The sequence below is a fragment of the Hemiscyllium ocellatum genome, chromosome 8 (assembly GCF_020745735.1).
Source record: "Hemiscyllium ocellatum isolate sHemOce1 chromosome 8, sHemOce1.pat.X.cur, whole genome shotgun sequence".
Classification (NCBI taxonomy): domain Eukaryota; kingdom Metazoa; phylum Chordata; class Chondrichthyes; order Orectolobiformes; family Hemiscylliidae; genus Hemiscyllium; species Hemiscyllium ocellatum.
Genome location: NC_083408.1, coordinates 46,669,989 through 46,684,996, shown reverse-complemented (window position 1 = coordinate 46,684,996; position 15,008 = coordinate 46,669,989). Strand labels below are relative to the sequence as shown.

The 15,008-nt window shown below is 40.5% G+C and overlaps 1 protein-coding gene across 14 annotated transcripts in view; it reads left to right on the top strand.

The window, feature by feature from the left end:
* ryr3 (ryanodine receptor 3) overlaps nucleotides 1-15,008 on the top strand; it is a 366,212-nt gene that overhangs the window by 264,249 nt on the left and 86,955 nt on the right. For all 14 annotated transcript variants that reach the window (XM_060828910.1, XM_060828909.1, XM_060828911.1 and 11 more), the window contains 4 exons: nucleotides 824-884; nucleotides 996-1,234; nucleotides 4,137-4,218; nucleotides 14,395-14,525. In XM_060828910.1, coding sequence (XP_060684893.1) covers nucleotides 824-884; nucleotides 996-1,234; nucleotides 4,137-4,218; nucleotides 14,395-14,525 — 513 coding nt within the window. The remainder of the gene's footprint in view (nucleotides 1-823; nucleotides 885-995; nucleotides 1,235-4,136; nucleotides 4,219-14,394; nucleotides 14,526-15,008) is intronic.

The following is a 15,008-nucleotide window of genomic DNA, read 5'->3' as shown; positions in this document are numbered from 1 at the left end:
ACCAAACCTATTTACAATATTTCAGCTGTGGTCTGACTAGTGCCCTGTGCAGTTTTAGCAAGATCTCTCTATTTTTAAGTACCTATCCCTTCGAAATAAATTCCAACAGTCTATTTGCTTTCCCTCAAACTTACTGAACTTGGATGTTAGCTTATTGTAATCCATGCAGAAGAACTCCAAAATCCCTTTCTGCTGCAACTTTCTGCAGTTTTTGTCCATTTAAATAATGTTTTGCCCTTTCATTCTTCCTGCCAAAGTGAATAACTTTATGTTTTCCAACATTGTATTCCATCACCTCACTTAACCTTTCTACCAACCTAACAAGCATTATCTCCAATGCTCCTTCCAGATTGATTTGCTTGGGAACAATATGAACTGGGCAGATCAGTATCAGATCTAGTTCATATGCTGTAACATCCGGTAAGCTATACCAGGGCAACACTATCACTCAGGGGGTTCCTAAACCACAAATTGCCATCCTCCCAGATGAACATTTGGGGTTGTGAGCTCCTTCTCTTGTTCCAAGGCAACATTGATCACTGAGGACAGAAATCTAAGACATAATAAAATATTACAGCTCTCAAGTGACATTTGGAACAGACCCAAGCCTAACACAGACTGGGGCTTTCTGATGCCTTCTTTGGTTGAGATATGCAGCTGCAGTCCCAACTAAATGCCCATTTTATTTATATGTGAGGATCTCTTTGCTATCTAACACAACAATGCTATTTAAATCATTGAATTAAGCACATTAATTATCTTTGCATAACTAAACATTGTAATGGAGAGATGTTCTTATGTATTTCACTTCTTACCTCTAAAGGCAGTGACTCTGGTACAATGGTAAACTGTTTACACATCTTGGCACGGACACTGGACCCAAGGTAAGTTTGTCACTTTTTTACTTGTGGCCATTTCATTATTCATCTTTTTGAATGATAATTGTTGAGTCTTTTGATTGGAGTTATGCAATTTCCCACAACTGCGCTTTTTAGAACTGTTATGAAGTCTGGATCCGAGCTGGTGAAAGCAGGCCTCCGTTCCTTCTTTGAAAATGCAGCAGAAGATCTGGAAAAAACACTAGAAAATCTGAAACTTGGAAAGTTCACACATTCACGATCGCAACTCAAGGGAGTTACTCAGAACATCAATTACACGACTGTCGCACTGTTGCCTGTGCTGACTTCACTCTTTGACCACATTAGTCAACATCAATTTGGAATTGACATTATCTGTGAGTAATCAAAATTGAATGCTGCTGTCTGAGCTGTGAACATTTTGCTCTGATTCAGCACGTTACTCTGACTGATGTCGTGGGAAAAATCTGAAATGGATTATGGTTCAACTAATTGAGCAGAATATGCTGGATCAGATATATCTAGTTGCTTAGACTTATCCCTTCACCTTCAGTTCAAAAAAAATTTGTTCAGTAAGTTTCCAGAAGCTGTTGGTAGCATAATGAGCACTATCAATTATCTGGAGTTTTGGTGAATAATGTGATCAGCAGCAGCCCGGTGATAGTAAGGTTCTGCAGTTACTAGAGATCAGAAATCAAAACAGGACATGCTGAACAGACTGAGCAGGTCAGCCAACTTTAATGGAAAGAGAAAGAGTTGATGTTTCATCAGAACTTGAGGAATATTACATCTCCTTCTTGAAATTTAAGAATTAACTTGAGAAAGTGCTGAAGTGATGGGTAAATTTAGAGTCTAAACTGGTATTTGAAAAACAATAAAACTGAGGAAAAAACATTGGATGAAAAAAGAGAGGGAAACAGAAATGAAGTATACATAAATGTAAATCATTTTAAATGCGACATTTTTAAAAATTCTTCAACATCACTTACTGGAAGAATGAGATTCCATATTTTGTCTGCTATCAGAACTAGAGAGATCAATTGACAAACATAATTAACATCATATTGTTAAAAGGATACTCATGCAGTTTTTTTTAGACTGAACTTTGCAGTTTCATGCAGCAGTTTAATTAAACTGCTGAGATGATTAAGGGCAAGATTCTATTTTTGCAAAGCTATGGATGAATTATCTAGAAGATTTCATTGATTTGCAGTTGACAAATTATTCCCTCCTCACTGGAGGTTGCTGTCTGACTTTCATGGGGTTAATTAACAAACAATCACGTGAATGTAGTTTTACAACAAATTTTGGCTCCGTGTGTTCAGAATTGGACTTCAGCCTTTCAGAAGGATGCAAAGACCACAGATGGAAAGACCCAAAATATCTCCAGGGAAAAAGAACTAGAGAAACTGGAACTCCTTCGTTATCAGAAGTGATCTGATGTAAATATTCAAAATTAAGAACAATATTGATAACATAAATAGAGAAAACATACGTCCAATTAGCCAGTCACCAGATATAAATTAAAATTTATGAATATTTACTTTTATGCATTTAGTTTCTAAACATGAAATACCCTCCCAAAAGGATAGGCAAAGGCAGAACCCAGTACAGCTTCTAGAAGGGAAGTGATTAAACACTTGGAAATTAAGTTTTCTAAGTAGTTTTATGAAAAGGCCAAAATAAAATGGTCAATTTGCAGTACAGAACTTGAATAGTACTGAAATGAGGGATGAGAAACTAAAGCTCATTCATTGTGACAAATCCAACAATGTCAAATTTTAAACAGTGACATAAAAGTATATTTTAGGAGCAAAGAGTGTTGATTTGTTGGTAAGTTGACTGTGATTGGCTGAAAGCTTTCCAAAGAGAAGGTACCAGGGAACTGTAGGCTACCCAAGTTTCCTGATAATTTTACAGGGACAAGGCAAGAATACATTCCTTTTGTTTGCTGGCAAAGAGCCTCTGCATATAAATGTATGCCATTTCTAGCAAGTATAAATGACCCCTGCCATGAGTTTAACTGCCTTTAAAATAGTTGTTACAGTAGCACTTAGTGCAACTTGGGATTGTTCGGCAAGCACTGTCCATTCACAGAATCTCATCTAGATGTAGACAGATCAGCACCCTTTCCAGTTTGGCATTCTTGCTTGTGTCCTGACAAGTGGTAGATGAAAGTCTTTGTTAAATGTCTCATCTGTCAGCAAGAAAATAAAAGGAAGTGGATGGTCTTTCAAGAGTGCTCCATCCCCCTATCCCACCACTTACAGTATCAAACCATCATGATAACCCTCTTCTGCACAATAAACTGCCACAAATCTATAGGATATATTTTCATAGGCCTGCTGTCTGGAAACCTAAATGGAGCACAAATAAGGGAAAGTCTATTTACAAAGATTGCATGTCCATAACAGACCTTGCCAGATTTATTTCCATTGCCACCACTGATAGAAAAATCCAATAGGTTTTATGATGGCTCCCCATGGCCAACTCTCCACCCCACCCCACCCATGTTCTCTTTTCTCCAAGTGATGCTGAACATTTGGTCAGTTAAAAAATGCCCCTGTGATCCTAAGGGAAAATAATATGATGTGACAAAGTACATAGTAAAGAGCTTAAGTACCAGGTTTGTCTAGTACTGCACTGCAGGCAGGAATGAAGAGTCCACACCTGAAATGGCTACCCATCTGATGTCTGTATAGATATCCCCATGGATAATGCCTGGCCTGCTACAAGTGTCTTCAGTATGTTTTGTGCTTCAGTTCTGTAGCTACTCTGTGTGGTCTGCACCATCTTGGACAGCAAACAAAAATAACTTGGAGTTCCATTCATTGACTAATGCAGAGGCAGTCATTTATTTGTTTTCATTCCTGACATGATGAGTGTACAGAGTTACTCAAAACAGGATGAGTTACCATCCTGATTCAAGATGCGTCTGGACAGATGCATGAGTAGGTGTGAGCAGAGGGATAGAAAAGTTTAGGAATTGGGTGACAGGTTTAGACAGTAGATTTGGATCGGCTGAGGCTTGGAGGGCCGAAGGGCCTGTTCCTGGGCTGTAAATTTTCTTTGTTCTTTGTACCACATGAGCTGAAACCCAGGATAATATTTCAGAGCTGTTGCTGGAATGAAATGTGCTATGAAGTCAGGATGGCTGGATCATTGCTGAAGTTATGGCTTGTTTTGGTATTTGGTCAAAATTTGCTTCAATTTTAACTGTGATGGGAGATTGCTTGCTGGAGAATCTAAACTCAGATTTATTTTCTGTTCTGTTTGCAGTGGATGATGTTCAAGTGTCATGTTATCGGATCCTGTGCAGCTTGTACGCCTTGGGAACTGGGAAGAATGTTTATGTTGAAAGGTAACTCCAGCACCAAATGTGGTTTAAATCAGATTGAGGAACATGAAATATATAGCCTCTTCAAATGGATATTCAAATGGATCCAGTTCAATCTAAGTTGTTCTTCAATCACTAGCAATACTATCTTCCCAATTCTTTACTATTGAAGGCAGCAAAGGATTACTAAAGTTTAATGAGGCTCTAAGCATAATTTAGGAACGGTACAATGTCTCCTTCCTTAGTCATCTCATCCAAGAATGGGATTGAACCCAGAGCCTCTGAGTCGGAGGGATGTTCTATCATTGCCTTACAAGACCTACAAAGAGTAGCAATGCAGGAAGAAACATAGTGATTCAGGTCAATGTCCTTATTGTATGTAATGTATTTTTCATCCTTTCTAATTGTATCTTTATAATGAAGAGTTGATTACAAACTAGTGCTATTACAATAATTATGCAGTTTAACTCTTATAGTGTCAGTATAGAACAAATGGTTTTAGTTTATTACCAATCCATTGTTAGGTAGCAGCTTTCCCTTTTTTAAACCAATTTTTAAATGTTGTACATTATTAAATTTTATGACAGGTCCCATTTTAGATATATTCTCTATTCCTGTTTACTGATGTTATATGAGAGTATAAGTTCCTCTGAGCAAATCTACTATATCCTATTCTGAAATCCTACATCTTCACCTTTTCCTCATTCATGCAAACTTCTGTTTAAGTTTTCTTTCTCCAGTGCAGTTCTTGAGATTATCGTGCAGCAGGCAGATTTTATTAAAATCAGCACATCATCTGGAGTCTGCAATTACTCTGAGCTACACATCACACCGCCTCTCTAGCCATGCTAAACTCAGCTATTTGTCATGGATATTAAGCGCCAACTAGGTTAATACCAATGCCATCGCAGTATTTGACATAAAGATAGAAAGACAAATGAAGCACAGAAGTTAGATGGTTCCAGAGCTAGCTGTCCAACTCTGCCATTATTCCTCCTATCATTTGATTGAGGAGTTCTGTCTGCTGACTGTGTCCATAAACACCTCTTGCTGTAAGGAGACCACGAACTGTCTCCTGGTCTCCAGATAATATGCTATCGGCTGTGCCTTGATTGCTAATTCATAAAATCCTTACAGTGTGAAAACAGGCTCTATGGCCCAACAAATCCACATCGACCCTCCAAAGATTAACCCACCCAGACTTATTCCCCAACCTCTTATTCTATATTTACCCCTGTCAAATGCACCTAAATTACGCATCCCTGAGCACTATGGGCCATTTAGCATGGCCAGTTCACCTAACCGGCACATCTCTGGATTGTGAGAGGAAGCCAGAGCACCCAGAGAAACCCACACAGACACGGGAGAATATGCAAACTCCACACAGTTGGCCACCTGAGGTTGGAATCGAACCTGGGTCCCTGGTGCAGTGAGGCAGCAGTGCTAACTACTGAGCCACCATTTTGAGATAAAATAGATGTGTGCTTAATGCATTTTTCTGCAAGCTAGTACTTTCTGCTTTTTCTTGACTCGATAACACGATAAAAGATTATTTTTTTGGTAATACAGAGACTGAGAAATGGTCATCGATTTGGTGCCTATGGACAGTGTACTGGTTGACACTGTAGATGAAGCCTGGAAAAGCAAGAAATGATCTCAACCCTCCTTACCACATGGTTCAAGTTAGCTTCAGTTAACCTTGTAGTACACAACAGATCTTTGCACTCCTAACCTGTTGATGAGAGGTGTTGCAATCAACCTCTTGCTTAATTAAGTGAGGGCATGCAGATGCCAAAAGCACAGAAACAGGCCATTCTGTCCAACAGGTCTATGCTTGTTCTCATGTTCATATCAGCCTATGTAAACCAGGGAACAGCACCCAAAGTGAACCTGCTAACCATGTCATTGATAACATAGGCAGAATGAGGAGAGTGGAATTAAAAGGAAAGCATCAACTTATCCATAATATAAGCTGCCACTGATTTCCTCCACATTCATTCAAAATTAGTAATGGAGATTGTTTTCAATGACAGCAAGTACAATATTTCCCAATTTAATGATACCTGGTGATAGACATTAAAGACATTGACAAGCAGTAAAGTCAAAAAACTTGCATCTGCCATTAAGCCATTGACAATATTGGCATAGCTATCCTCAAAAGGAAGCTGGTCCTGCTGCCTCACATCACCAAAGGAAGTGCAAAGTTGTGCTATCTGCTGTAAGACATCCAGTGGCCAACTGGTCGATGCCTGTATTTAGCTGCAAATGTGTTGCTGGTCAAAGCACAGCAGGTTAGGCAGCATCTCAGGAATAGAGAATTCGACGTTTCGAGCATGAGCCCTTCATCAGGTGAAGGGCTCATGCTCGAAACGTCGAATTCTCTATTCCTGAGATGCTGCCTAACCTGCTGTGCTTTGACCAGCAACACATTTGCAGCTGTGATCTCCAGCATCTGCAGACCTCATTTTTTACTCGATGCCTGTATTTATGCTACTTCATCTAACTCTCTTCGCATGTCGTTCCATTTCTTCTACCTCATATATTTAGCGAAACTCCCCTCCAATACATCCACACCATTCCCCTCTATTCACCTTCATTGGAGCAAGTTCCATATTCTAACAATTCTGACTGGAGATGATTCTGCTGAATTTTTCATAGATCCTTTAGTCATTATCTTGGATTTATCAGCACCCATTTAGAATTCCCTCATAAAAATCTTCCCTACATCTATTCTTTCAAAATTCTTAAAACCCCTGTTAGGTGACCCTCAACCTTCTCCTGTCCTGAGAAAAGAGCTCCATCCGTGTATATCATCTCGGTTCTTAATAGAGATTTTTCATTTATGTAAATTATCTTGATCAGTTTCAGTCAATTTCTTTACTGTACCATTATCTTCTTGTTTTACTTTTCAAACAGAGAGGACATGGAATTGTTAAATGTGTACCTATTCTTTGTCTCAGTTCATGGATTTTCACGTGAAGGGCTTTATCAGTAAATCAGCTTAAAGTGCAGCCAGAGAGGAAAGAGGTGACCATGAGTCAGAAGAAGTATGGCAGGCAGGTCGTCAGGAAAGCCCCAGAATGCATCTCCCTCAAGATCTGATGTTGAAAGCGTTTTCTCTGGGAATGTAGCTGGAGCCCAACTGCACCAGGGAAGCAGAAAGGGTCGCAGAACAATAGTGATGGGAGATTCAGCATTAAGAGTCATAGACAGCCATTTCTGCAGTCGCAAACGTAACTGCAGGATGGTGTGTCACCTCCTTTAGTCCACGGTCAAGGATGTCACTATACAGTTTCAGGACATTCTGAAGAGCAAGTTAAGGCACAACGGAACATGGCAAAGCTGGATGCCATTAAATGTAATGCAGAAAGTTTTGAGTGTAAGGCGAATAAGTTGAGGGTGTTGATTAAAGGAGAGTCATAGAGATGTACGGCATGGAAACAGACCTTTTGGCCCAACTCGTTGTTGCCGATTAGATATCTTAAATTAGTCTAGTCCCATTTGCCAGCACTTGGTCCATATCTCTCTGAACTCTTCCTATTTATATACCCATCTAAATGCCTTTTAAAAGTTGTAACTGTCCCAGCCTCCACCACCTCCTCTGGCAGCTCATTCCATTTACACATAACCCTCTGTGTGAAAAAGTTGGTTGAGAGAGGAACAGGACTAGCAGCTCAATATTTCAGGGTGTAGAATCTTTAGGTGAGATGGAATGAAATAGGAAAAGTGGTGTTGCAGTATTCACCAAGGTGTCAGTTACTGCAGTGAGGAGCGATGATTACTTAAAAGGCTCCTCAAATAAGGCCATATGGGTACAACTTAAAAACAAAGGCAACAATTACTTTGTCAAGGATAAAATAAAAAAAGGCAGGAATGTAGGCAAATCTCAGAGAAGTGTGAAAATAAGGTAATAAATCTGGGGATTTCAACTTCCCCAGTAATGACTGGAATAGACAAGGTGTAACAGGCTTAGGGGGGGAAGAATGCTTAAAATATGTCCAAGACACATCCAGTACATAGAAAGTCCAACAAGAGATTGGGCAGTGCTTTTCTTAATTTTAGAAAATGAAGTCAGATAAGTGGTTGATATGTGAGAGTAACAGCATTTTGGGAAGAGTGATCACAATTCCATACAATGAAGGTAATTATTGGTGTGGACAACGATGGGCCAGGAATAAAGGTTCTGAATTGAATAAGACCAATTTTAAAAAGGTATGGGAGGATCTGGCCACAATGAACCGGGAGCAGCTACTTACAGGAAAATCTATATCAGAGCAGTGGGTGGCATTCAAAAGAGTGAGACTGCAAGGCTGTAACGGTGAAGGATGGGACCGACAAATCTGGAAAACCCTGGATATTGAGGAATTTGCAAGATTGATTTAAAGAAAAGAAAGGAAGCTTATGGTGGATACAAAGGCTGAAAATAGCAGACGCCAGCGAGCAGTACAAAAAGTGCAGGGGTTGCTTAAAAATAAAACTAGGCAAAAGAAGAGGGAACATGATTACTGCTGGTGGGTAACATTAAGGAAAATCCAAAGGTATTTTATAAATACATTGGGAGCAAAAAACGTAAGGAAAGAGTAGGGCCCTTTAAAGACGTAAGTGGTAATCTGTCTCAAGCTGGAAAACATAGCTGACGTTTAAATTAGTACTTTGCATTTGTATTAATTATAGAAAAAAAATGTAGGCAAGGAAACCAGGGAGGGGGGATTGTTAGTGTACTTGGATAAATTAACATTGAAAGAGAAAATGTATTAGTGGTTTCAACAGGCTTGAAAGTGGATAACTCCCCAGGTCCAGTTACAACATCCCAGGTTGTAACAGGGAGCAAGGGAGAAGATTTCAGAGGTTTGATGTTAATTTTCAAATCCGCTCTGGATTGGATGACAGCTAATGTAGTCAGGATCAACCAGGAGGGAAGCTATTGAAAAATAATATTTGGAGGGACAGAATTAATCTCCACTTGGAAAGGCAAGGATTTATCAAAGATAGTCAGCATTGCTTTGTCAGAGGGAGATCATGTCTAACAAATTGGAATTTTTCGAGCAAGTGATTGAATGTGTCGATTAAGGTTATGTTGCACATAGATTACATGGGATTCAATAAGGCTTTTGACAAGGTCTGCAAAACCGATAGGGTAAGAAGCTAAGAACATACACAATTCAGGGCAACTTGGCAAGTTGGATCCAAAATTGGATTTGTGGCAGGAAGCAGAGACTGATGGTTGAAGGGTGTTTTTGAGACTGGAAACCCATGTCTAATGGTGTATTACAGCGTAGATCCCTAGTTCATTGTGACATAAATAATCTAGGAGGGACAATAAATAAATTTGCAGGTGACACTAAAATTAGTGTTCCAGTAAATCATGAGGAGGAAAGCCTTAGACTATAGAATGATATAGATGGGCTGGTCAGATGGGCTAAACAGTGGCAAATGTAACTTAAACCTGAAGATTGCGAGGTGATGCGTTTTGTGAGGTCTAACACAGCAAGAGAGTACATAATGAATGATAGAACCCAAGGAAGCACTGAGGATCAGAGGGATCTGGGTGTGCATGCCTAGAGATCCTTGAAGGCAGTAGGACAGATAGATGAGGAGTTAAGACAGCATATAATATTTGCTAAGCCAAGGCATTAAATAACAAGAGCAAGGAACTTATGATGGAGCTGAATATAATATTTGTCAGATTAGATCTGGAATAGTATGTGCTGTTCTGGTCACAACTCTATGGGAAGGTTATGACAGTGCTGGAGACAATGCAGATAAGATTCACCAGGATGTTACACTGGGCTGGAGTGATTCAGCGATGGAGAGAGACAAGGTTGGCTGGAGTTGTTTTCCTTGGAGCAGAGAAGGCTGAGGGCGAAACTGATTGAGGTGTACAAACTTCTGAAGAGCAAAGTCAGGGTAGACAGGGAGAAACCGATCCTCTTCGAGGAAGGGTCAGTAACCAGAGGGTACAGTTTCAAAATGAGGAGCAGGAAGTTTAGAGAAGATTTGAGGGAAAGCCAGAGGGTGGTAGATGTTTGGTACTCGCTACCTAAAGCAGGCATAGAGGTGGGAAACCAAGATGTTTAAAGACTATTTATTTAAACACTTGAAACACCACAGAGTACAAGGCTACATGCCAAGTACTAGTAAATGAGAGCAGAATGTTTGATGACTGGCATGGACGTGATGGACCAAAGGGCCTATTTCTGTGCTGTAAAATAATTCTTACTCTAAGTCTCAAAACATGTTATCTTTACTACAGTTTTATATCCATTCACCATTTCCTTGTAAACCAAATTGAAATCATTAACTAGCTGTTGTGTTCATGCTACAATATCCCCAGCAGCTGTAAAAGAGACATTTTGCTGTCTTTTTTGCTGCAAAGATTGTCCTTGCATTAGGAAAGTGGCTGCTCATGAATTTGAGATAAGAACCACTGTGACAGAAATGTCATTGGGATTAACCGAATTGTGATGTTTCTGCCCAAATTATACCTCCACGCAAGTTACTACCTTTCTTTACAAAACCAGACTTAATGTGAAAGCTGCCAATCAAACTCTATACTCTTGAGTTAATGTTTGTAATGAGTGTAATTTGTCTAATGTGCCAATTATATATTTTCCTTTAATTTATAAAATGGCATTCAAACATATGTCAGCTCCATGCCAGCATTTCACTCACCATGAACCAAGTCTAATTCTGGATGCCTGTTTGCTCCTGCTAATGGTTAACATTCCTCGCTTTCAAGCAACTATCTCATTCATGATAACTACCTTCTGTGTAAAAAAAATTGTTTTTCTAATTTCTCATGTTTTAACAATTGTCTTTAAACTACTGTCTTACCTATTACTGGGAAAAAAAAATTACTGTATCACCATTCATCCACCATAAGTCTTCATAATCTTGATGAGCCATATCAAATCATTGCTGAAACCTCTCTGGTCCAATGATGGCTTCTCAAGGCAGCTTCTCCTATCTCTGAAACTACCTCATTTCTGTTGCTTTACAATGATCCTGTGCAGAGTTTAGAGTTCAAGTTACAAACATTTTGTCATTATATTGTGAACTGTAATCTGCCTGTCTTGGGTTCAGCTATAATTACTGTAGTTGCAAGAACACTGTGCATTCTTTTAATTATTTTCTGTTTGCCGAGCTGGAAGTTTTTGTTGCAAACGTTTCGTCCCCTGGCTAGGTGACATCATCAGTGCTCTGGAGCCTCCTGCAAAGCACTTCTTTGATGTTTCTTCCGGTATTTATAGTGGTCTGTCCTTGCCGCTTCCGGGTGTCAGTTTCAGCTGTCCGCTGTAGTGGTTGGTATATTGGGTCCAGGTCGATGCGTTTGTTGATGGAGTTTGTGGATGAGTGCCATGCCTCTAGGAATTCCCTGGCTGTTCTCTGTCTGGCTTGCCCTATGATAGTAGTGTTTTCCCAGTTGAATTCATGTTGCTTGTTGTCTGAGTGTGTGGCTACTAGGGATAGCTGGTCATGTCATTTCGTGGCTAGTTGATGTTCATGTATGTGGATTGTTAGCTGTCTTCCTGTTTGTCCTATATAGTGTTTTGTGCAGTCCTTGCATGGTATTTTGTAAACTACATCAGTTTTGCTCGTGTTGGGTATCAGGTCCTTTGTTCTAGTAAGTTGTTGTCTGAGCGTGGCTGTTGGTTTGTGTGCCGTTATGAGTCCTAAGGGTCACAGTAGTCTGGCTGTCAGTTCTGAAATGCTCCTGATGTATGTAGTGTGGCTAGTCCTTTTGGTTGTGGCATGTCCTCGTTCCGTGGTCTGTCTCTTAGGCATCTGTTGATAAAGTTGCGCGGGTATCCGTTTTTGGCGAATACCTTGTATAGGTGTTCCTCTTCCTCTTTTCGCAGTTGTGGTGTACTGCAGTGTGTTGTGGCTCTTTTGAATAGTGTCCTGATGCAGCTTCGTTTGTGTGCATTGGGGTGGTTACTTTCATAGTTTAGGACTTGGTCTGTGTGTGTTGTTTTCCTGTGTACCCTTGTGGTGAATTCTCCATTCGGTGTTCTCTGTACTATCACGTCTAGGAATGGGAGTTGGCTATCCTTTTCTTCTTCTCTCGTGAATCGGATTCCTGTGAGTGTGGCGTTGATGATCTGGTGTGTTTTTTCTATTTCCCTGTTTTTGATGATTACAAAAGTGTCATCGACATATCTGACCCAGAGTTTGGGTTGAATTTGTGGTAGGGCTGTTTGTTCTAACCTTTGCATAACTGCCTCTGCTATGAGTCCCGAGATTGGTGATCCCATGGGTGTTCCGTTGATTTGTTCGTATATCTGATTGTTGAATGTAAAGTGTGTAGTGAGGCACAAGTCCAGTAGTTTAAGTATGCCGTCTTTGTTGATAGGTTCCGCCTCCTGTTTTCTGTTCTGTATGTCCAGTAGGTTGGCTATTGTTTCTCTGGCTAGGGTTTTGTCAATCGAAGTGAACAGTGCCGTCACGTCGAATGAGATCATGGTTTCTTCTTTGTCTATGTGTATATTCCTGATGACGTCCAAGAATTCCTGTGTTGATTGTATGGAGTGTTTGGATCCGCTGACCAGGTGTTTCAGTTTCTGTTGTAGTTCTTTGGCCAGTTTGTATGCTGGTGTCCCTGGTAGTGATAAGATGGGTCTGAGTGGGATGTCTGGTTTGTGTACTTTGGGTAGTCCATAGAATCTGGGGGTGTTGTTGCTTTCCGGTTTCATTCTTTGTAGGTCAGCTTTGGTTATCTGTCCGTTTTTTTGTAGATTCCTTAGTGTGTTATTTATTCTATTGGTGAGTTGTGGTGTGGGGTCAGAATCCTTCATTTGGTAGGTGTTGGTATCTGCGAGTAGTTGTTGTGCTTTTTTGATGTAATCTGATTTATCTAGGATGACCGTCATTCTGCATTTATCTGCTGGTAGGATGATTATGTTCTTATCGTTTCTTAGTGCTTTCAGTGCTTCCCTCTCCTTGGTGTTGAGGTTATGTGTTTGAGGGATCACCAATCTCGGGACTCATAGCAGAGGCAGTTATGCAAAGGTTAGAACAAACAGCCCTACCACAAATCCAACCCAAACTCTGGGTCAGATATGTCGATGACACGTTTGTAATCATCAAAAACAGGGAAATAGAAAAAAAACACACCGGATCATCAACGCCACACTCACAGGAATCTGATTCACGAGAGAAGAAGAAAAGGATAGCCAACTCCCATTCCTAGACGTGATAGTACAGAGAACACCGAACGGAGAATTCACCACAAGGGTACACAGGAAAACAACACACACAGACCAAGTCCTAAACTATGAAAGTAACCACCCCAACACACACAAACGAAGCTGCATCAGGACACTATTCAAAAGAGCCACAACACACTGCAGTACACCACAACTGCGAAAAGAGGAAGAGGAACACCTATACAAGGTATTCACCAAAAACGGATACCCGCGCAACTTTATCACCAGATGCCTAAGAGACAGACCACGGAACGAGGACATGCCACAACCAAAAGGACTAGCCGCACTACCATACATCAGGAGCGTTTCAGAACTGATAGCCAGACTACTGTGACCCTTAGGACTCATAACGGCACACAAACCAACAGCCACGCTCAGCCAACAACTTACTAGAACAAAGGACCCGATACCCAACACGAGCAAAACTAATGTAGTTTACAAAATACCATGCAAGGACTGCACAAAACACTACATAGGACAAACAGGAAGACAGCTAACAATCCGCATACATGAACATCAACTAGCCACGAAACGACACGACCAGCTATCCCTAGTAGTCACACACTCAGACAACAAGCAACATGAATTCAACTGGGAAAACACTACTATCATAGGGCAAGCCAGACAGAGAACAGCCAGGGAATTCCTAGAGGCATGGCATTCATCCACAAACTCCATCAACAAACACATCGACCTGGACCCAATATACCAACCACTACAGCGGACAGCTGAAACTGACACCCGGAAGCGGCAAGGACAGACCACTATAAATACCGGAAGAAACATCAAAGAAGCGCTTCGCAGGAGGTTCCAGAGCACTGATGATGTCACCTAGCCAGGGGACGAAACATTTGCAACAAAAACTTCCAGCTTGGCGAACAGAACCACAACAACGAGCACCCGAGCTACAAATCTTCGCACAAACCTTGAATTATTTTCTCTTCATTTCTCATTAAGATGGCTTTACTATTTCTTTTTCTGTTTTGTGTCATAGACAGCGGCCTGTACTTGGGGAATGTCTTGCTACACTTGCAGCAGCCATGCCAGTAGCTTTTCTGGAACCTTCCATCAACATACACAATGCACAGTCGGTTTTCAATACAAAAACACCTCGAGAACGAATCAGTATGTATTGATAAAAGCAAATTACTGCAGATGCTGGAATCTGAAACCAAAAGAGAAAATGCTGGAAAATCTCAGCAGGTCTGGCAGCATCTGTAAGGAGAGAAAAGGGCTTTGCTTTGACAAAGGGTCAGTTAAACTCGAAACATCAGCTCTTTTCTCTCCTTACAGATGCTGCCAGACCTGCTGAGATTTTCCAGCATTTTCTCTTTTGGTTTCAGTATGTTTTGATGTCTTGAAGAAAAGACATTTTGCTGTCAATTACACACTTAAAGAAAATAATTATTAAATTTTGTACAGCATTTAGTTATTAATTTGCTTGTGCTGGAGAAAAGCTGCAGAAAGCTGCAACACAAAGAACTTGGATATGCTTGAGCATGAAACACAGAAAGCTAGCACACACATGCAGCAGGTAATGTGGAAGGCTAATGGAATATTGGCCTTTATTTCAATAGGGGTTGGAGTATAAGTGTAGGGAAATCTTGC